This window comes from Sarcophilus harrisii, chromosome 4 (assembly GCF_902635505.1).
Source record: "Sarcophilus harrisii chromosome 4, mSarHar1.11, whole genome shotgun sequence".
Lineage (NCBI taxonomy): Eukaryota > Metazoa > Chordata > Mammalia > Dasyuromorphia > Dasyuridae > Sarcophilus > Sarcophilus harrisii.
The window spans coordinates 397,183,354-397,207,560 of NC_045429.1; the positions used below are offsets into that span (position 1 = coordinate 397,183,354).

Genomic DNA, 24,207 nt, shown 5'->3' on the forward strand with positions numbered 1-24,207 from the left:
CAAAAGGTAATGATGTTTTTAATCATTTCATAATCTGTGGCCACAGAGAGATGAAGAGACAGATAGTACAAAATGCAATGGGAAAGATTCAAAAACTTGAATCTTAGCAAAATCCATCTCTTGAACTTGTTTAGCACAATGTCTGGCACAAAATAAGCAGTTAACAAATATTTATTGATTAACTGATTGATTTAGCTGATTTTAGTTGTTACTTTTAAAAATAATAGAACACTTAAAATATATTTTACTTAGATTGTGATTAGTCTCTAAAAGCTCAAGAGGAAGAAAACAATGAGAAGGAAGGAGAGAAGGGAAAAGTATGATTTCATCAAGTGTGTTACAGATATCTCTATTTAAAAATCCAAATAAATTTGTTTTTGTTGCACTGATTTTGATAACTTGTCATAAACCTTTTCTTAATGCTAAGAGGAAAGACAGGGCTCATGCCATAAATTCACTTAGATAGCTCTGCCTTACATATTTTGGTAGCAAATTAAATTTATCACTTCATTATCCCTTCCTGGCAGTTGGAAGATGTCGGATTTAATGGAAGGTGCCAGGGTTGCTAATAGAATCTTCTCATCACTGATGAAGGAAATATAAGAGCAGAGTCACAAAAATTCAATGGGGATTCACACTAAAAGACAACAGAATCTTTATCATACAAACAAAAACCCCCTAGATTATGCCCTATCAAGAGTATGGGATTGATTGATTATCCATCAGAGTTTTCAATCTTCACCTGCTCTAAGTGAAACAGCCCAGTGCCAACAAATAATCATTCAGCCAAGGCCAATGTGTTTTGATTGTTTCTAATTGGTGAAGACACCTCCAGCAAGCAGAGCATAACCAATTCAGCTAAATGAAAAAAACCTTTTTAATCCAGAATTCAATACGGACATTTACTGATATATGAGTGCTGAAGGAAAAGGCTATATACACATACACCCACACCCACACCCATTACACATGTGGTGTGTGTGTGTGTGTGTGTGTGTGTGTGTGTGTGTATATATATATATAGACATATCTGATTTTAAGTATTAGCAGAAATTTAAATATATATGTATGTGTATGTATGCATACACACATTGCACATGTATATATGTATATGTGTATGTATGCATACACACATTGCACATGTATATATGTATATGTGCAATGCGTGTATGCATACATACACATATACATATATATTTAAATTTCTGCTAATACTTAAAATCAGATATGTCATAGAAATATACAAGGCTAGAAAATATGTGTGATACCTGTTTTGAGTTGTAACATATTAGGTGAAACTTTCATAATAATAGAAAACCCCAAAAAAAGAAAACAGGGAAAATTCACACTCAGAAATGTGATTTCCCCCCAGAGTTCACAACTTGCAATAGTAATCATATGCCAAAAAGTATTGATGTTTACTAATTTAGTTAATAAACATATACAGTAAAGATATTTAAAATGTATTTTATTGTTTATGAATAATGGTATAATTTCAGAGGAGAGGGACTAGACTTGAGATTTCACTGAAATAGATAACTCCCAGGATAAGTAAGCTCCATCTGCCAATGAAGATTGACATTTTTTCTGCAATAGCATTTTAGAATATGCCCCAAATATTGGGATGCCAGGTGTCTTACATAGTGCTAGGATGTGTTACAAATGGGACCCGAGTCCACATTTTCTTGGATCTGAGGGTGACTATCTACCATGTTCTACCATCTCTCCTAATTAAATGTTTGGCTTAGATGTGAGTTGACTGTTTTGTCATGTCATATTTCTCACTGCTTAAGAAGATAAGAAGCTCTTCCTAACTCCAATTCTAAACCTTTATCTAGTATGAAACACCTATTTCTAAGGTTAATCCTTATTGAAATAATCTATTCAACTATTTATGAACTTAGGGTACCCATCTATTACAACAAAAACCTTCCATTATCTGATTCAAGAAAATGTAGGGGCAGAAATTCACATAAATGTAGCTATATCCTTTTTCATTGTCGGTGGGTTGTTTTCTTTTAAAGAAGTGTTGGGGGAGACTGATGCAAATCCATCGAACTGTCCTTTCATGTCCCATGCTTCAGTAACTGGATGTGCTGTAGAATGTTTCACTGAAATCTGATTTGATTTGAGAATATCTGCAGCAGTCTGGAACATATTTTCTCCCGTATTTGGCTTTAAGTCCACAATAGATGTTGGATGTTCTTTCAGAAATTCTGTGACACATCTAAGCTTCACTGAACAAACACCAGTGAGAATTGTAACTTGACTAGTGTCAATCTGAACTAAAAATGTTTCCGTTTTCTTAATATCAACACTGGCAAACTTTTAATTAACCTACCAAAACTTTCATTCCTATAGCTGATACAGTTTTAGACATGAGTTCAGATTTTTATATATTTAAAAAATGTTTTGCCACCTACAAGCTGTCTCCCACCCATTGCAGACTACTATAGGCCCTGTTGTCAAGTTCTTCCACCTAGCTAGCCACCAAAACACCCACTCACTGCCTTGCCTCCCTGTGGAGGTGTTGTTGACTGCCTTTGTCAAATCCCCAGGGCTCATTTGCTTCCATTCAGACCACACTTGATCACATATCACACTTAGATTAGCTCTCACACCCATAATGCCCTACTTCCTAGAAGAAAAATAATTACATTAATTTATAAAGTACTTTATACTTTTAAACATACTTTGTTTATTAAGTATTTTATATACATTCTCATTTGAGCCTCAAAATAGTCCTACAAAATAATTACTGTTGGTGTTGTTAGCTCAGTTTTAAAGAAGAAAAACTCGTTCAGAGAGTTAAGTAAATTTCCCATTGTTCTAATCAACAAATGTCAGAAACAAGATATTAGTTCAGAGTCTCCTGATACCAAGTCTAGCACTCCAGGCTCTGCAAAGGTAGGGCAGGTCCCATTTCATCTGTTTTTATATCTCTCACATAAAACTTTGCCTAATAGAGGCACTTAATAAATGTTTATTGAATAACATGAAATAATAAGTCTAATGAGGAAGAAGCCTAGTCCTCTCGAGGTTTTCATCTTCTGGCTTTTAAATTCAAAAATAATCATATGATTATGATGATGATAGACTGCATTCATGAAATATTTTGAAATCACAATTCTATTGTTTTATAGAGATACTCCCTGATGAATGATCTTTTTTTTTACAGTTGTAGGAAAAGGAGAGAAAAATCTATACCAGAGAAATTAAAACAGAATAACAGACAAGAAAATTATTGAAGGATCGTCACTTTATAATCACCACATGACTTCAAATCATCTATTTTTTTATTTAAAATATTATTTAAATATTTCTTGCTTTTTTCTAGTTACTGTGTTATTCTATTATTCTAAAATTTGAAGTGTGCTTTTCACACGACAGGTTTTTTTTTTAAATAAACTTACTGGAAGCACTTCAATCCTAGTTACATAAAATGACTTTGAGTTCCTTGCCAAGAGTTTAAAGGCTGGCAACCATGAGGTAGACATCCTGAGGCAGTCTGAAAAACTGGAACATCAAAAGTGACTGTTTGGAGGATAGTGATTTAAGCTTAAGTAAGCTTCTGAAACTTCTGTACTTTATACTAAAAAGGGCACATTCCCAATATATATTCTTAGCAGTTTGATGGCTGTCCAGTTAGTGCTTTGAGCGTATAAAAGAATGGAACTCCCCAGAAGGTCCAGAGATTGATCCTGGGATATTAGAGGACCATGTCCTAGCAAACTATAGTTAACCCTCTCTGACTGAAGAGGAAGACTAGACTATCCCCATTTCAACATAGAGTGGCTGGTCTGACTAAGATTCATTCATTCATTTTAAATCTGTGGAGTCTGAAAAGGTGTGTCAGCTGCAAAACTCCAAAGAAGGACTCAATGATAACAGAGGAATTATTGATACATGCTCAGATTTTCCATGCATTCTCCCCCAACACTTTAGAAAAAGCTTAATACATATTTGCAAACTGACTGATTGACATGTTGAGAGGAGGTATGAAAAATGTTGGAGGTAGGGTGGGAAGAAAAGTGGAAGATTTAGAGCAGACATGAGTTCAAATTCTAGATCTGTCACTTGCTGCTTGTGTAATGTTGGGAAGACATTTAACCATTTGGATCTCAGCTTCTTCATTTGTAAAATGATGAAGTTGAACCCAATGACCTTTAAAGTTCATTCAAGCTTCTAATTTATGAGATTCTTATCCTTTGCATGTGTAGACTTTTGTCATATATTGATTTCACATATTTGTCTGATAAGAAAGACATTTGTTGGACTAGGCCTTATTATTTAGGTATTTGATCAAGTAGGAATGAAATCTTGTAAAGAAGTTAGTCATATTTGGACCCTGGCTAGGCAAAGGTGGTGGGAGAATATAGGTCTGCCAGAATATGTAATTGGTACAGAAACTTAGGTGAGACAGTACCAAAGATTGATTTTTCCTTGCTTTGAATTTTTGTCTAGACAATTTTTGTCTGATATTCCTGGTGGCAGAAATCACTAAAAATCTTTCTAAATTATAAGGATGTGTGTGATGGATTTTTGATATCTGCTCCAAAATAAATGGAAGGTCTAAAATTAATTTGTTTTAGTAATATTATAGCTATGATAATGTTTTATATCCTTTAAAATACTTGGAGTTGAGTATGTTGGAGAGAAGATTCTTATTCCTCCTCTCCTTCATTTTTTCTCTTCATCCTTTTTTCTTTCTCCTTCTTTCTATCTCCTTTTTTCCTTCTCCCCTTTTCTCCTTCCCCTCTTTCCTTTCCTCTTCAAATATTCTGTTAATTCAATTCCTATAGGTTCAATTCTCTCAAATCAACATTTCTAATCTTTCTCCCTTCATTAGCTCCTCTTATATTGCTTATATGATACATAGATATCTCAATCATGTCTGAAACAGCATTCATTATCTTCCATTGGCCCTTCTACTTAACATCCTTGTTTCTGTCAAGGGCACAACATCCCTTCAGTCACCCAGTTTCACATCCTCAGAATGATTCTCTGCTCTTTATTTCCTTTCAACCCCCTATAACTAATCAATTTTCATTTCTTGTCAATTCTGCCTCAATAAAGCCCTCTTGTATCCTTCCAATTTTCTGTACTCAAAGGATTATCTCCTTAGTATAGAATCTTATCTCCTTTTACTTGAACTATTTCAACAAACTCCTATAGGTCTTCCTACTTTTAATCTCTCTCCTCTCCAATCCACTGTCCATAGCTGCTAAAGTGATGTTCCTAAAGCACAAATCTGACCAATTTATTCAGGAATCTTCAAGGATTTATTACATCATTCCCTGATTTGGTATTTATAGCTCTCTATAATCTGTCTCCTATCTACCGAAAATACTGAAAATCTATACTCCAGCCACTGTCCTATTTGTCTTTTCCCATGCATTGTATTCCAAGCTATCCCTCCTACCTTCTTTTCATGTTCTGCTCTTTTTTTTTAATCTCCTTATCTATTAGTGATTCCTTTGTCCCTAAATTACATTTTGTATGTAATCTGTATCTCCTTATCTGTATACATTTTGCTTGCCCTTGTTACTTGCTTCAAGTAAACATTTTGAGGGAAGGAACTGTTTCTCTTTTATCTTTACTTTATCTTCTTTACCTAACAGAGTGCTGGATAAAGATGAATAATAAATGCTTGGTCAATTAAGTTATGGTTTTGAGATTCTTTTAGAATTTTCCCCTGCTATCCCAAATCCTTAGGTCATATGTAAGCATCATAATGAAGAGTTTCTATTGGGAATTTTGTTAATTGGAGCAAAACATATATTCATCTAAACAGAATAACTTGAGATCCAAAGAAAAATGGACAGGATAGAAGGTTTTCTCCCCCAAAATGATTCAGTTAATTGAATAATTGTCAAATAGTGATTCTACATGAATTCCAGTGAATTCCAAGTTTCAGTGAGGTTTTATTAAGGATGCTCCACAAATAGTCACAATGTAGGGTGATTGAACACTGATATCAAAATCTATTTTTTCTGCAGTATAGTCAACTATCTTATTTAAAAAATAAGGATGATAAAAGCTTTTAGTGTTTTTTTTTTTTTAATGCTAGCTCAGGACAAACTGACATAAAACCTAATAGAACCAGACATTTGTTGATTTGTTCCACTGCAAAAATGATTTTGTAAAAAGTAAAAAGTCATAAAAATCTGTTCCACATAAAAAAGAATCCTGTGGACTTTGTGAAATGCTTATAATGTAGAAATTAGATTGAGTAATAAAAACTAAAGAGAGGAACTTAAATAGGACATAACAGATGTGTATCAGTCTTAAAGAAAAGTCTAAACAATTTTGCTTCAAACTGTAAATAGAAATATCTCAGAAATAACAAGCACACAAACTTCAGCAGGAGAAGCAAAAGTTCACAGAGATATAATGTAAATGATTTTTTTTCAGGTATAGGTGGAATTAAATGGTCAGTTGGATTTTTTATAATGCTGAAATTTTGTGATTTAGTGACTTGGTTGTAAGGAATGAGTCCAAAGTAGGACAGGGAATTTCAAGAGTTTTCAACAGAATTCTAAGTTCATAAATTTAGAAATGGAAGGGATTTTAGTGGTCATCTGTGCTAACTCCTCATGTTGTAAATGAGGAAATTGAGGTCTTCAGAGATTAGGTCATTTACTTGAGACGCCAGAATCTAAACCCAGGCCCTTTGATTTCCAAATTAGTGTTCTTTTCACTGTACCATTATTTTCTTGATACAAATGGTAATTATTAATGAACTGTAATTTTATTTTATTCAATTAAATAAAACTAAATAAAATTATTTTAATAAATAAATATATATATATATATATATACATTTATATATTTAAAAATGAACCCCCCCCCCCAAAAAAAAAAAAGGAAACCCGATTCTTCCTTTATCACCAGTTTTTATCCTGAACTGCCTCAGGTGCTCTGACACATTTCACCATGCAATGGAGTGTGCTGTTGTTCAGTCATTTTTTTCTGCCTGACTTTTTGTGACCATATTTTGAAGTTTTTGTATCAAATACATTACAGTGGTCGATAATTTCCTTCTCTAGATCATTTTACAGAAAAGGAGCTGAGGCAAACAGGGTTAAGTAACTTGCCTAAGGTCTCATAGCTAGGAACATGTCTGAGGCCAGATTGGAACTCAGGAAGATGAGTTTGATTTCAGGCCCAGAGCTTTTTTTTTTTTCACTGGGCTAGAACAGCTGCCTCAACAAGTGGAATACTGACCTCTATTTCAGTCAAGATCTTCATTGTTCCTAAATTATAAATATCTTGTTAACATAATACCTTATCATCAGTGATTATATCCTGTGTGACTGAACCGGGGGCAAACAGACCAAATCCCCCATTCTTTATAAAATAAGATACATTTTAATTCAGAGAATTATATGACTGAGATATTGTAAATTATACTTAATCATTTCTAATCATTCAAGATAAGAGCTGAACAAAGACCTTAAATAAGATAAAAATGCAGATAAAAAAACTGAGGATCTGAGAAACTAAAACATCTAAGTTAAGACAGGGTGGAATATCAGTGTCAAAGTCCAGATATAAACCCAGTTCTGGTGACTGAGGTTGGTTTCTGCCTTTCTCCCCCCCTCTACCCCCCATTCCCCCCCATCTGATCCAGGCCCCATACTGAATGTATCACTCTAGAATGATCCCCTATAAGAGTAACAAAAGAAATAACTGCATTTATGCCTTGGAAACCTTGTGTGGACAAGGAAATGGAGAATCATGATATTTAGCAAAGTGTTATGATAATTAAAAAGAAAAAAAACTACCATATGGATGGGGAGAGGGGAAAATTAAAATTATAATAGATTTCAGGCACAGAATTGAGGCTTCCAGAAGTCCAGGAGGAGGTGAGAGAGTTACAAAAAAAGTCACACAGACATGTTTCTAGCACTGCCAGCTGGCAGGCCATCAGTATCAGAGAATCACAGAATTTGAGTCAGAAAGAAACTTAGTGGCCACTGAATCCAATCCTCTCCCAAAAGGAATCCCTACCTGACTTATAGTTAACTAGTTTTTTTCTTGAAGAGCTCTAAGAAGAGGGAATTCACCTCCTTCTTCTTGCTCCCTATACTACTTCTGGGAAGTCCGAGTGGCTATCTTCCCCCAATATCAAGTCTAAAATGAATACTTTGCTACTTCTAACCAGATAAACCTTAAACTTCTATAGACCAGGATTGATAGGGGGTCCCTGATATTTTTGGGGAGAGGAAAGTACAACATTCATGCCTTCTAGGGACATCAGGGATTCCTATCCATCTCTCTCAGGCCATCTTCCTTTGTTCTCTTCACAGAAATTCATTGCCACAAAAGTCAGTCATCTCACCAATATTTATTTGTACTTTTAAGCAATAGGAAACATAGTTTATTTTTTAGCCTTCAGTTTACTGAGATTGACTAAGATGACAGGAAAAGATAATAAATGTTGAAGGGGATGTGGGAAAATTGGGACACTAATGCATAGTTGGTGGAGTTGTGAAATGATCCAACCATTCAGGAGAGCAATCTAGAACTATGCCCAAAGGGTTATCAAACTGGTTAAAAACTTTTAACTCAGCAGTGCTATTATTAGGTTTGTATACCAAGGGAATCATAAAGGAGGGAAAAGGACCCACATATGCAAAAATGTTTGTAGCAGCTGTTTTTGAGGTAGCAAAGAATTGGAAAATGAGAAGGTGCCGATAAACTGGGGAATGGCTGAATGAATTGTGATATATGAAGATAATAGAGTGTTGTTATTCCATTAAAAAATGATGAAGAAGCTGGGTTTTAGAAAGGTCTGGAAAGATTTACATGACTGATGCTGAGTGAAACAAGCAGAATCAGGAATACATTGTACACAATAACAGCAAGAATGTATGATGATCAACTATTCTCAGTGGTTCAGTGATCCAAAGCAATTCCAATAGATTTTGGACAGAAAACGCCATCTGCATCCAGAAAAACAATTAAGGAGACTCAATGTAAATCAACAATGCTATATTCATTTCTTTTTTCTGTTTTTTTCTCCCATAAGTTTTCCTTTTTGCACCAATTTTTCTCTTCCAACATGATTCATAAAGCAGTGTATATTAAAAATAAATTTAAAGAAAAGAAAAAAGTCAGTTTACTGAGAAAGAAGCATTTATTGATCAAATTATTTCAAAGTGTTAAGAGTTCCAAAGAATTATTATACCTGTGCTTTTCTTTTCTAATATTAACAGATTTTATGGATATAGCACAAGAACCTCATGAGATGGGAAGCATAATTTCTCTGATTTCTACTGGAACACTAGTTTCCAAATAATCAGAATTGTGTATGAACCAAAGAGCAATCGATGGGCATGTGATGATTATGAAGATGCTGCTACCATCATCAACAATGAACCTATGAACTAGAGTAAAAGATACTATCTAGGACAGTGGGACTGGGTAAAGAGATTGGCTATCCAACATAAAAATGGAGAGCAAATTGGCAGTTCAAGGTTTAAAATGACAGCCATGTAAAATCAGAAGATCTACAGGGAGGACCTCAGCATATTGTATTGTTGTTCAGTCTTTTTCATTCCTGTTTGACCCTTCATGATCCCATTTAGGATTTTCTTGATACTTGAATGGTTTGCCATGTCCACTTCGGTGGAAGGACAGAAAAGTCTTAAGCATATTGGGTGAACATACCCAATGGAAATTTTAGGGAAGTTCTAGTAATAACAGTTGTATGATACAAGAAAGTGTGAATGGGAAAGATTTTACTGCTAGAGGGTGACCCAGAAACCCTGAATTATAGAATCTGAAAGAAAACAAAATGGAAGCAAAGAACATAAAAAAGAGTGAGAATGTTATGTTGAGATGCATATTCAGTTCCCACAGTCCTCTCTCTGGGTGTTGATAGCTCTCTTCATCACAAGATCATTGGAACTTCCATCAATCATCTCAGTTTTGAAGAGAGGAAACTCTCTATATATGTTGTACCTGTACAACCTCTCCTCAGAACCACTCCCATAGAATTATATTGAGAGATTATTGTTCTATATAAAGTTCTAATTGAAAACAGCCTAATAAGGTTAATGTCATCTACGAATATATTACAGATTTATACTAACATATTAATCTGTCTTATCTAGGAGGAGTTGGTACTTTGGGATCCCTGGCTCTTGACACAATGTGGAGAATATACTTTTTTTCAGTTTGACCATATTCTTTTAAATGTGATCTCTATCATTGTGCTTTCTATTCATCATCAGTTACTAATGAAGACATAATATGTGATCTGGCTCTTTTCTAACAATATAACATTACCATCTGGCAGTCCCAGGAAGAATAGTTAGGGAGAGAAAGCAGAAATAAAATCAGATAGAATGGTTCAAATTCCCTGTGATTAAATTGAAGGGAAGAGGTGCCAGTCATGTATCTTCATTCCCTATGCTGTATCTTCTGAGTAATATCTCCAAATACAAGAGAGTACGGACTAAAAGGATCTTTTAGGAAAATTGGTTTTTGCTTTATGCTATTATTTTTTTGGGGGGGTGACTTTTTAGATTTCTCGAATGACTAAATAAGATTCAATGATTTTAAAATGTCATTGCTCAATTAAATAAAAAGTTTGATTTATATCTCACTTTTCATCACATCAATTTCCAGATATTTCCCACCCACTCAAGCTCTACATTGGATTTTATTTTGTGGCAAAGAAAAATAGTTAAGGGAAATCAACCAAAAGGCTTACCATGTCTGATAGTATAAACAACATTCTACAGACATAGACTACTGCCTCTTTAGTGAAAGGAGGTAAGTATATTGCATTATCTGTTCCTTGGGAGTGATTAGTCTTTATGATTACTCAGAGATCAGCTTCCTTTTAGTTTTATTTTCATTTTCATTATTGTAGTTTATAGTGTATGTTGCTTTTCAGCAATTGCTTACTTCATTCTATATCAGTTCATACAAATCTGTCCACATTCCTCTGAATTCCTCATATTAACGATTTTTCTATTATACAATGATATTCCATAAGATTTATTCTATCCTCCAATTGATGGCCACCTACTTTGTTTTCAATTTCTTGCTACATAAAAAATTTTGCTATGAATATATTTTGATGTACATGAGGATTTTTTTTTTTTTTATCTTTGACATCCTTGGTGGCATAAGCCCAGTAGCAGTTTTGGTATGAATGTAAAACAAAATTGATTTAAGTGTTTGCAGTGTGCAAAGCACTGTGCTATATGTGAAGAATAGTAATAGGAAAGCAAGACAGTCTTTGCTCTCAAACAGATAACAGTTAAATGATAGAAACAACTGATGATATGAACAATTTAGTTACTTTTTATAGCATCAATTCAACTTGCTTTTCATGAGATTGATAACAATATCTTCCTGTAGCTCCTCTGACCAGTTTTATTTTTTATTTTTTTGCCAATTTATTGGGTATGACATGAAACCTCATTCCATTTCTCTTATTAGTGTTTTGGATAAGTTTTCATACAATTATTGATAATTTCCAATTCTTTGGAAATTTTAATTTATATTCTTTTATTATGTTTTTTTTTTTTCTTGAATGTGTGTGCTTGAGTAGCAGTATTGTCTAAATGTGTAATTCCACTGGTATAAAGAACATCTGACTTGGAAACTATCTGCTCATGTCTTTGAAAGTTGCCAGCAGTACAAGGAGGTAAAAGATGTGAGGTTACATAATTATGTCTTCACCTCTAAGACTGACTCTTTTTGACTAGATAATTTCTTTCTTACCTAACCTTAATCACTGAATGGGTGTTTACCTCAATCAAACTGAGATCTATTAAAGAATTTAATCTTTAAAAGGCCAAGGTTCCCCATTGCATCTGGGGCAATCTCCAGTTGTCCTGATCTATATATTGCCACTGGATCCAGGTGTCTCTGGAACAGAAAATGAGGCTCGTGACTTTGCCTGGCCTCACTTAAATCCAATTCATTTGTATGTCATAGCATCACCCCTGATGTCATAGTCATCTTCAAGAATGAAGGACAAACAACAAACCAAACCTTCCATAGAATATCTCTCTTCAAAATGAGCTGTGTTTAATGTTCTTCATGACAGTGGTGAATACCACTGACACAATCTATAGGTCGTTTGCTTTGTGCGTTACTTCACAACAATATTCTGAGGCTCATCAAAAAGACCTCTCTCATTACAGAATATTTTGCATATGTCCTTTAATATGTTGTAATGACATTTATTTTAATTTATTAGTTAATTTTATGAATGCCTTTTCTTTTTTGTATTATATCAACATTAAATATATCCCTCCCTACTCCAGGATGCCATATTGGAACCAAGTTTAAAGGGGAGAAAAAAGGGAAAAATCTAGTCCATCAAAACCAAGCATTAACTGAGCCAGACAGTTTCTATAATCATTCTTACTTCTTCTCTTTCTTGTGATATTACATTTAAAACATTTTGTTCATATGATTGTCTTTTTCACCAGGCTACCTAAAGACTCATCCATTTCATTATTATTTTTGAAGAACTAAGAACAAAGTGAATTATAATAGTAATCCTAAGGTCACTGAACAAAGTTCTTTGTTGTTACAGTATAAATTGTATATACCTTTTAAACTGCTATTATGCTATTGCTTTATTTTTAAATTTGAAAAAAATACTTTCCTGATCCTCGTATTTCCAGGTCAGGAAATTTTTTGTGACTATCATACATATCACATATACCATACCATACATCCAATCATATAATCACAGATTTGGAATTGGAAGAGGTTTTATAGGCATTTTGTGTTATATCCCTTGACAGATGGAACTGAGGCACTTTAAGTAATGTCATCCATCACTCCTGAAGAACTCTTTCCATTTTATCTAATTATATGGATATTATTCAATAATTGGCTCTACTAGCAGCAGGCATAAATAATAATATTGGTTATTATTATTTCAGTAACTAGCATTGTATTGTGTGTGTGTGAGTGTGTGTATGTGTGTGTGTGTGTGTGTGTGTGTGTGTGTAACTATGTTAAGCACTTTAAAAATATTTCATTTGCTACCCTGAGTGGTAGCTATTTTATAGTGGAGGAAATGGAAGCAAATGAAAATTAAATGATTTGCCCTCTAAGTCACGATTGAATTCAGGTCTTCATGAGTCTGGGTCCACTGTTTTATCTACTGTACCACCTAGTTGTCTAATGTCTAACACAGAGACATTAAATAGATCCAGACACACATATGAAGTCATTATGAACACATTCAAGGTTTTAGTTTTGGTTAAATCTTGATATTCTTGGTTAAAATACATTCTGAAGAAAGCTCATTTGATATTGGGATGGCTCCAGTAATTTTTGTCCTCCAAACAAAGGCTTCCTTGTTTTGGGAAATGTTTCATAAGTGCTCTGGCAGCTTTTTCTGATTTTATCCTAATAATGAAAGCTTCTTAATGAACACTGATCAGGTTCACCTGTTAATAATATGATATAGATTTCATCATATTTAATGCCGAATGAAAGCAGCTTGGCAAAGTTACAGTATTCTAAAATGGTGGCTGTTCTTGGAAGGTCTAAGCTAATGAGAGATTTTATTTTAAATTGGTTTTCCTTCCCTTTTATCTCTGTGATGCAACATATAGATCACATGACCAATCTTTGTCTATTAAATTCTTACCCTTTTGTTCATTTCTATTTGCTTTTTTTTTCTATTTGTTTCTGGGTCCACCTTTTCTGGCTTCTTTCTGCTCCCATTTGGCATTCCTCTCCCGTATCCTGCTGCTATAGAAGCATTATTTTATGAGTTATGATTAATAGTCCCAACTCTTCCACTAGTTAGGTAATGACCTCAGGAAAATAACTTCTCAGAAAGTTTACTCATTTGTGAAAGTCAAGCAGACAGCCTCTTCCCTTTGCTAGGCTGTGCAGCAGATGTCTCAGTGCTCAGAGAGCCTCTTCCCCCTTTCTTATAATAAGATGCTCAGCCTCTTCCTCGGCACATTTGCCAGTACTCTCTTTTCCCTTCTGTCCATACACTGATCTACCTTCTAGAAGGAACTCAGGATTCCCACTCTATTGAAACTCTTAGTTTCACTAACTTTTTCTAATGAAGGTGGGACTGTCCCTTCCAGGTCTCTTACCTCATGAACAGATATCTTGATAGAATCTAAGGACTCCTGACTTTTACCATCTACTCCATGGTTGAACTTTCTATTATATGTTTTGTTTTGTTTTCCAATTAGTATGTGAACTTCTTGAAACTAGGGATTATCTTCCCATTTGTATTCCTGAGGCTAAACTGAGTGTTTGTTATAATATAAGTGCTAAAGGAACATGTGATTTTTTATTCAATATTGGAGCTGGATTAGAGGATTTCTAAGGTTCTGTCCAGAACCACATCACTAAAGATCCAGATTAGTCTTTTCTTTCCACCAGTAATGGTTAGCATCCAAGAGAGAGATAATGTGCTCTTAGACCACCTTCGTAAAAATATAATGTTCAATTTTTTAAAAAGGAGGTTGTTATCTAATAGGTCTGTATCCTAAAGAGATCATTAAAAAAGAGAAAAAGATCTCCATGTGCAAAAATGTTTGTAGCAGGTCTTTTTGTGGTGACAAGCAATTAGAAAATGCCAATTGGGGAATAGCCTAATAAGTTGTGAATAAGTTGTGCTTTAAGAATATAATGAAATGCTATTATTCTATAAGAGATGATGAGCAGGAAGAGTTCAGGAAAACCTGGAAAAACTTATATGAACTGATACTGAGTGAAATTGAGCAGAACCAGGAGAACAACATAGCAAGATTGTATAATGATCAATTATGACAGACTTAATTTTTCTCAGCAATACATTTGATTTAAGACAATTCCAAGAGATTTAGCATGGAAAATGCCTTCCACATTCAGAAAAGACACACACACACAAACAAAATAACAAAAAATTATAGAGACTGAATGCTGGTCAAAGCATACTATTTTCATATCTTTGTTGTGTTTTTTCTTTCTCATGTTTTTTCCACTTTTGATCTGATTTTTACTTCTCAACTTCATTAATATGAAAATATGTTTAAAATAATTGTTTGCTTGCTGTCTTGGGGAAGGGAGAAGGAAAGGAGAGTGGGAGAAAAAATTTTGAATTCAAAATCTTACAAAAAAATGTTGAAAACTATCTTTACATGTCATTAGAAAAAATAAAATACTATTAATTGGGAAGGTGATTATTCCATAGTTTTCTATATCTCAGACCAGACACAGAATAAGATATTCTTTATCTCAGACCAGATATAGCATAAGATATTCAGTTTTGAGAGACACATTTAGGGAAGGGCATTGGAAAGCTAGAAAATGTCAAGGGGATCAATAAAGAAATTAGAAGACTCAAATGATTATATACAAGGGCTGAAACAATTCCATAAAAGAATCATTTGAATAAATTAAGGGTATTTAGCTTAAACTGGTGAAAGGAGATAATTAATATCTTCAACTATTTGTTGAATTTTCAAGTAAAATGGTATATATATTTTGCTCAACAAAAATCAAAAGAATGAGAAATACAGAGTTCATGTCACAGACTCTCCCTAAGTTAGACCATTCTTACCTCTCTTCTTAACTTTCACTATAGCTTTCTAGTGAGTCTTTTGCTTCATCTAATCCTAGAAACTAAAGTGATTGTTTCAGCTGCCAAAGCTGCTTGTTGTTCAGATCTGAATGTTACCCCAAACATCCCCAATCATTCAATAATGTTCAAAGATAGGCTATTTTTTTTCTAAAAGTTAAATATAAGTCTTCTCTGCTTAACATTAAGGATCTTCATAACCTGGCCCTTTCCACTCATCTTATACTGAACTCCTCCTTATGCACTCTACAATTAGCTATATTGGCCTATTTATTAGTCCTTGCATAACCCCACTTCATCTCTAGATTTTGTGCCTTTGTCCTGGATGTTCACCCTAACTAGAATGTCCTCTCCCCTTTCCTCTGGCTTAGCTTCTCCTCTGTCTCCTTCAAGACTCAGTTTATATCCTATCCGAGTATGAATCCTATCATTTACATGTTCTCTCCTCATTTATAATTCAGCTAATTGAGATTAAGGACAGTGCTTTCATCTTTCTTTGTATATGTGGTAGATATATACATGAATGTGTGTAAATATATATGTATGTGTATACCTATCTATATATACACATATATATCCTGCTTAAGATGTCGATTATTTATTGATTGTGATGGGAAGGAAAAGGAAACAACCATCTATTAAAGAGCTTACTATGGTGTCAGGTACTTTGCAGATATGTTTATATTTGACTTTCACAACAGAGGTAGGTGCTATTATTACCCCCTCATTTTACATTTGAAGATGAGTGAAACAGAGGATAACCCAGCTAGTTTATATTTGAGGCTGGATTTATACTTAGGTCTTCCTGATTCCACATGCTGTGTTCTATCCATTGCACCATCTAACTGCTTGGAAAGATTAGGTGGTGGAAAACAACTACCAAGCTAATTGTAAACGTATAGCTAAGAGGCTGAAGTAGGATGATGGCTTCACATGTGGAAAGGATGAGATGGATACAAACCATGTTATAGATTGGCTAAGAAGACTGTTGCAATTGATTGGGGTTGGGAAAACAAAAGGAATTGAGACTGTTGAGAACGTGATTGACTTGAAGGATGGTGGAGCTATCAACAGAAATGGGGCATTTGAATAAAGATGTAGGAAGAATTTGAGGGGAAAAAATAATGAGCAGAGTAAGATGCTAAATAAACTCAAGGTGAGGCACTTGATGCATCCCGTTCCCCAAGACAATTTATTATTAAGAAACATGGCATTGTGGCAAGAATGTTCAATCTGGCATTATTAGTCTCCTGGATTGGAATCTCAGTTCTCAACCTGGGTTGACATCTCACCTCTGTTGCTCATTAATGCTTTGGCTACAGGCAATATTCCTAGGCTATAGGCAATCCTCCTAATGTCTCTGAATCAGCTTTATCATTAGTAAAGAGAGAATAACTTTACCTGTAGAGTTTATACTGCAGGTGAGAATCAGATAGTATGTGTGAAATATTTGGAAATTCTCAAAAGGGCTCTGTACCCTTCTACCACTGAGACCCAGTTGTGGCACTCTGGAAAGTTCACTGGCTTTGAAATTTGAAATAAAGACTTGAAATCCTAGCTCTACAATTATGATTGCATGGTCTTCACATTCCTGAACCTCAGTTTTCTCATCTATAAAATGGTAGGGTTAAACTTGATGATCTCAAGTCTCTTCCAACTCAAAATCTTATTGTTACTATCAACTAAATTAGAACATATATCTTTTTAATGATCTTCCTCCCCCCCAATCAGCCCTCTGGTTTCTACTTACTTGCCACCCTAAAATGATGCTTTATACTTATTTACTATATTGTAAATGTCTATGTAATGGTAAGAACAGTCCAAAAATGGAATAGGCAACCTTAAAAGGGAGTGATTTAGGATGATCAGCAATGTTGTTTACTTATCACACGTTGGTATGTTTTTATTCAAGTCTGTGTACAAGTAAACATATTGTGTGTCTTCTGAAGAACCTGTCTTTTACATCTCCTTTGTTAGGATACAAGTTCCTTGAAGGCAGGAGTAGTTTAATTTTTGTTTTTGTACCTGGTGCAAAGCCAGGTGCAAGGTAAATACTTAATAAATGCTTATTGATTGGTTGAATTCTTAGGAATGTGTAATTTGCTAGAGTGAAGTACTTCCTTCCTCCCAGAGCCAAGGCAATTGATTAGAGTGAATTTTTTTTAAGATCAGCTTTGCCTCCTTCTGTATCTTTTTGGCATGCAAATGTCACAAGAAAAGAGCCCTTTGTTTCATATAATGCCAGAATAATGTGGGGACTTTGTAAATATTAAACACACAAAACATGAACAGCAAACAATAATGAAGCTACTTGTCAAGACACCTGTATCTCTAATTCAAAGATACTTGGTTCAGTATCAGGAATATTAACCTGAAGGGGATAGTCTTCTATTGTTTTAGTCATGTCAGCTGACACTAGAGAATCCTGGAGCACAAATCTATTACCAGACCATCTGCTTGTTTCTGAACCTGGTGTTGAGAAATGAATTACTAATATCCTCACACAGACAGAATGGGTGCTGTTGGTTTTTTTTTTTTTTTTTGGTTGTTGTTGTTGCTGTTTTTTGAAAAAAAGAAATAATATTGAAGAGCAATATGCTTTCTAATTTGGACAAAGTCTTCCTTGACTCATCCCATTAACCCATTACAAACAGAAAATTCTCTTTTCTGCCAGTTAGTGATAGAAGTATCCTCAGCTCAAAACTTTCACTTCCTTTGAATTTGTTAGCTTGAGGTCAGAGAGCATCTTTCTGCCTTGAAGAAGCTTCAGTTATTCCCCTTAATCTTCAGGATAAAATTTCAACTCCCTGATTTGGCATTTAAAGTCATTTACTATTTGATATCTATGTGTTTTTCCAGGCTTTTACTGCCCATTACTCTCCTTCCCACACTTGATGTTCTAGTCACACTGATCTGTTTCTCTTCTTTGTAGATGGTATTCCATCTCTTTTCTCCACACCTTTGCATATACTATAACTCATGCCTAGAGTGCATTTCCTTTTCACCTCAATTTTCTTTTTTGCAATTCTTTGCCTCTTTCAAAGCTCAGTTCAAGCACTCTCATAAAATGATTTTCTTGATCTCCCCAGTTGCTAGTACCTCCTCTCCCATTAATTAAGATAGTGAAATCACAGGATCAGATTCAAAACCTCAGAAGCCATATGTTCCTATTAATTTTACATATGAGAAACTGACTCTCAGCGTCTTGCCCAAGATTACTTGGATTGCAACAGTTATAGTCAGGCTTTGAACTCAGGTCCTATGAGTATTCTTCTGACTGTATACTCTGTAGAGATTGTGTATTTTTTTACCTGAATTCTGCTATGCTGTTTTCCTCTAATAGAATATAAACTTGTGGAAGTCAAGAGTTTTCATTTTTGTTTTTATATTTCCCATGCCCAATCCAGTGTCTACCATAAGAAGGTACTTAAATTATTGCTGAATGAATGAAACTTCCTTCAAAACAAATTATGTAATGTTGAAAATGCAACTTGGTTCTATGTTATTTCACACTAATCAATACTTCAGAGGCATTTTACAATATGACTCTGGATGTACACTTCTGGGTTACCTTTATCAGGACCATATGTAAATTTCCCCAACTCTATTCCAATAATTCAGTTCTTTAGCTCACATAACAACTATCTGAACTTGAGACCACGTTTTGGAGATAGCCATAAACCACCATACATCAATAAAAAGTACCCTCAAGTACTTCACATCGAAGTAGATAAATTCACTAATAATTTTCAAAAAGTATGTGGACTTTAGCACAGTAACAAATCAAGACAAGAACATGTTCTCTTTTAATATTATCAACTCAGTTCATGATAATAAGTTTAGTTATACTAATAATACCACTTAGGCAAAGTCTTGATAATTATAATATGATAAATATTAATATCACCAAGCCTGTTTGATTGTCATGCATGGAGTCATTCATCATATTTTCCTGAAACTCACCCTTTATTATTTCCTTTCTCTTCTTGTTTCTCATTATTGGACCTACAATCATGTTGCCGTAGGACTAAACTATAGAATCATCTCACTAATAATTTAACCTTCTAGCTTTATTTTTGGTCCTATATTTGTAATGAAAATCCTTCATAGAGGATAACCAAATAAAAAGTCAGGTTCCTTCTGAGCCTTCATTCTTTCTGAAGCCCCAACTTAACCATCTAAACCAGATTACCCAAGGCTTTGTTTTCAATTCTTTTTCATGTGACCTGTTTCAAGTTAAGATTCCTTTGAATTATTAAATGCATCCTTAAAGCTTCTTTTTTTTTAACCATGTCTTTTTTTAAAAGTTAATTATTGATGTAGTGACAAGCTGAAAAGACAGAGAATTGTAATTTTTTTTTCCTTTTTGCATTCAGGACATGAGAAATGTCTTCTGACAATGGCTGACTATTTAGTATCATACAAAGGAAATACAAAGACAAAATACTGAATGTTGTTTTAGAAAAGAGTTGCTAAAATCACTGTATTATACAAAATGTAAATGTAGTGTATATTTCTCTGAAAATAGCAGTTAGTGGCAAAGTTGGGACATAACCTTTTGAGCCTGGGTTTAACCACATACACAGGAGCAGTTACAAAAGATACTGATTAGAATTTAATTTTAAAACATCATCATATTATTCAGAACTCCAGTGATTTGATTGTCTTGAAAATAGAAAGGTAATGTTATAATTTTCAGAGCTTGTTAGAGAATAAAGAACTCTATAGCCTCCCACTGAAAAGAATGCCAGTCATCAGCCATAGGAAGCATGAATTGGGAGACATTTCACACTCAAAACCTCAATCTCACCCATTCTTTTTTTTAAGAACTTGAGCTGTATTGGTTTATACGAGTGGACTCCACAGGCATATCACATGGCTATAATCAAGCTTGTTCAGAACAAGTCTTCTATAGAAATCACATACAGTATCAAGACCCCTTCATTAGTCACTCAGTTTTGTGGTGAGTCATATATCGTAGGAACACAATACTGTAGATGTGTGGTTGGAAGAGATCTCCAGAGGTCAACTAAAACAATCCCCTTTTAGACAGTTGAGATGACTAACTCATAGACATTAAGTGATTTATATAATATCACACAGGCAGAGGTGAAATTTGAATCTAAGACCTCTGATTCAAAAGTCAGTACTTCTACTATTACTTTATATTGCTTCCCAGGTAATGTAAGATAAAAATAAAATGAAGTTTGTAATTTTTTAAGAAAACCCAGGAAAACTATCCATTTACCTTTCCAGTGAGATCCGCAATGCGAGGGACTGGTTTCCCTTTCTGGTGTCGAACAGTGGCTGGGCTCTGACCATCCCAGTCTTTTAACTCCTCGATGCTTTTTAGATAAAGCAGGGCCTTGAGGCCTGTGCAGTAATCCTTAATCACTGTGAAATCCTGATTCTGGATTGCACTGCACACCTGAGAGACAAAAGGACAAGCAATGAGGTCATTAGGTATCAGACTTATTGACGGACAGACAAATTCAGAGGAGTAGTGCAGCTGGAGGCTTCACCATCTAACATGGAAGACAGAGGATACTGGGCTTTAAATGTAACAATGGAGTGGGGAATTGCATGGAGCTGGGAGACACTGAGTGTGAGGGACATTGAAAAAATTCTTTGGCTTTATGAAGGGATTAGTTAATGAACTTTTCTTCTCTTACTGTGTGGCCAAAGAGTAATAATAATAATAACAATAATAATATTTTTATTTCTTTTTTAAATTAAAGCTTTTTATTTTCAAAATATATACATGGGATAATTTTCAACATTCACCCTCACAAACCCTTGTGTTCTAATTTTTTTCCCTTCCCTTCCTCCCACTCTTCCCCTAGGCAGCAAATGATCCAATATATGAATAACAAAATAATAATAGTAGTGGTAGAATTTATATAATTTTATGAGGTTTGCAAATTTCTTTACAAATATTATCTCATTTTATTCTCAAACATAATTCAAGATAGGTCCCATTAGTATTCTCATTTTACAGATGAGGACATAGGACAGAGGTTATATGACTGGCTCAAGAGCATCTACCTTAGTAAGTAAACAAAGACATCCTCCTGTGAATTGTTTTCCCTACAGATCTGTCTAGTCTAACTTCAACCTGGCTCTCAGTAGTAGTCTTCTTTGTTCTTGACCAGATTGATTTTTTAAAACTCTGCTCAGAAGTGTTGGTCTCAACTTTCTTTTCATTCCCTCATTTCCAAATGATCATTTCTATGTGTATGCTTGGGAGGTGAGATTGTTTTGCTTCTTACTATCAATAACCTAGTTAACAAATCTTAAACAAATGCCTATTTGCACAAGGATTTATGCCAGATTTGGGAGAAACAGAAACCAAGTGAAAAGAGTTCTTGTCTTTAAGAAATTTGATTTCGAGGAAACCCCCACCCATAAATTATAGGAAGGATATTGAAGTATATTCTTGGAAGGAGTTTCCTATACTACTGCAACCTCTGGTGTAATTTCTGTGGTGGGGTGAGGAGGAAGAGGGCAAAGGAGGTGGAGAAAGGAGTGGGAGAAGGATCTTGTTGAATAGGAATTGTGCTCAAATGAATTTTAAGAAAATCACATTAGTGACTATGAAAGATGTATTAGGATGGGGAAAGACAAAGTGAGGAGACACATTTGGAAGTTATTTTAACAGTTTTGCGAAGATGATGAAGGCTTTAACAAAGGTCACAACTGTATGAGGGAAAGAGAGAACATATGGAACTAATGTTTAGAAGAAAGAATTGACATGAGAATAAAAAGTCAGAGATGATGCTAGGATTGCTCACTTGAGTTCCTGAGAGTATAGTGCTATAAAATGGTTGTCACATAGTAAGGGAATAATAAATGCTTTTTTAATTTATTCATTTCATTCATTCATCATTTTTACTTATACCGTTTTTCAAATGCGTGAAGAGAGCTATGGTGATTTCTTTCTAAGTTACATATGCAAATGATAGGAGCTCTAATACCCTCATGTTATTCTGGCTACCCTCCTCTGAATGCACATCCACCATGTCAAGATGGGATCCAGAATTGAACACAATACTCCAAATGTGGTGTGACCAGGGCATAGTACAATGGGATTATCATAGTCTTTGTTTTGGAAACCATGCTAATCATATTTCACAAAATAATAACCCACATCATATTAGCTTTTATCATTCACTCAATAAGCATTTATCAAGAATTATGGGTCAGGCACTTTATTAAGTGCTTGTGATACAAAGAAAGTCACCAAACTCCCTCTGCCCAGAGGGAGTTTACACTGTAACGGGGAAAACAACATATAAACACAAACCAACAAAATAACCTTGTTGTTACCTACAAGCTACATCCAGAATATATGGTAAGGAGTATGAGACAGAAAGGTAATCCCCCATGTAGGGAGCCTGGAGAAAATGAGATTTTCTTTTTTATTGAGTCTAGGAGGTGACCAGCAAAACTAAAAAGCGAGTTAAAGGATAGGAACACTCCAAGTGTGGGAGACAGCCAGTACGAAGTCATGGATCCAAAAGATAGAATTTCATATTAAGAGAAATGATAAGTCAATGGCACTGAATTATAAAGTATGTTGAGAAAAGAAAATGTAAGAAAACTGGAAAGAGAGGAAGAAGGCAGGTTATAAGGAGCTTTACATGCCAGAGTAGCTTATATTTGATTTGATGAGAAGAATAATAGGAGCCACAGGAGCTTAGGAAGAAAATATAAGGGAAAAAGTTGGTGAGATGACCTGTATTTTAGAAAAATAACCTTAGCACCTAGGCATATGATGGACTGTGGTAGGGATCCAGTGGGAAAGCTGTGTAGTAGCCTCAGAGAGGGCTCAAGTCAACAACAAGCAATTACAAAATGGCTTCTATAGATCAAACAATGCTCAAAGTAAGTACTAGAGGCAAAAAAATATTTGTGATTAGGGTCTGAACTGTGATGGGAGGTGTGTGAGTAAAGAGAAGAGGACATTATGAAAGATGTAAAAGTAGATGACAATAGCTAGCAGCACATTAGATTTGTGAGGTGAGTGATAGTAAGAAGTCAAAGATGACCTCAAGGTTGTGAGCCTGGGTCAATGAAAAGGTGGCCATGACCCTGAGATCCAGGAAAGACTAGAAGAGGAAACAGGTTTTTTTGGGGGGAAAATAATGAGTTCTGTTGTGAATTTATTGAGTCCGAAATATCTGCAAGATATCAATGAGGCTCTGGGGAAGTCAGGAATGGAGCTCAGGAGAGAGATTGGCAATGTATAGAAAGGTTTAGAAATACTCTGTATTAGAATGATACATGGATCCAAGTTCACCAAGGGAGAGCTTATGAAGGAGTAGAAAAGACCTTTGGAAAACAACCCTAATGAATGGGCATGATTTGGATGAAAATAATTAAAGGAGACAAAGAAGTAGAGTGGTTGGACAGATAAGGGGCAGAACTAGGAGAGGAGATAATATTCAAGAAGAAAATGTGAGCTGCAGGATCAAATGCTGCAGAAAGGTCCAGAAGCTGAGGATTAAGGAAAAGTCATTAGATTTGGCAATTAAGAAATTAGTGTTGGATCTAAAGATGTATTCCATTGTTGACTCATTCATCTTGTAGTCCCCTAAAATTACTATATTTTTTCCCAAAAAAACCCCAAA

The 24,207-nt window shown here is 34.7% G+C and overlaps 1 protein-coding gene across 2 annotated transcripts in view; it reads right to left on the reverse strand.

Annotated features, from left to right (window-relative positions):
- DPYD (dihydropyrimidine dehydrogenase) overlaps positions 1–24,207 on the reverse strand; it is a 968,100-nt gene that overhangs the window by 113,825 nt on the left and 830,068 nt on the right. For both annotated transcript variants that reach the window (XM_003769672.4, XM_031968578.1), the window contains one exon: positions 20,826–21,005. In XM_003769672.4, the coding sequence (XP_003769720.1) occupies positions 20,826–21,005 (180 nt within the window). The remainder of the gene's footprint in view (positions 1–20,825; positions 21,006–24,207) is intronic.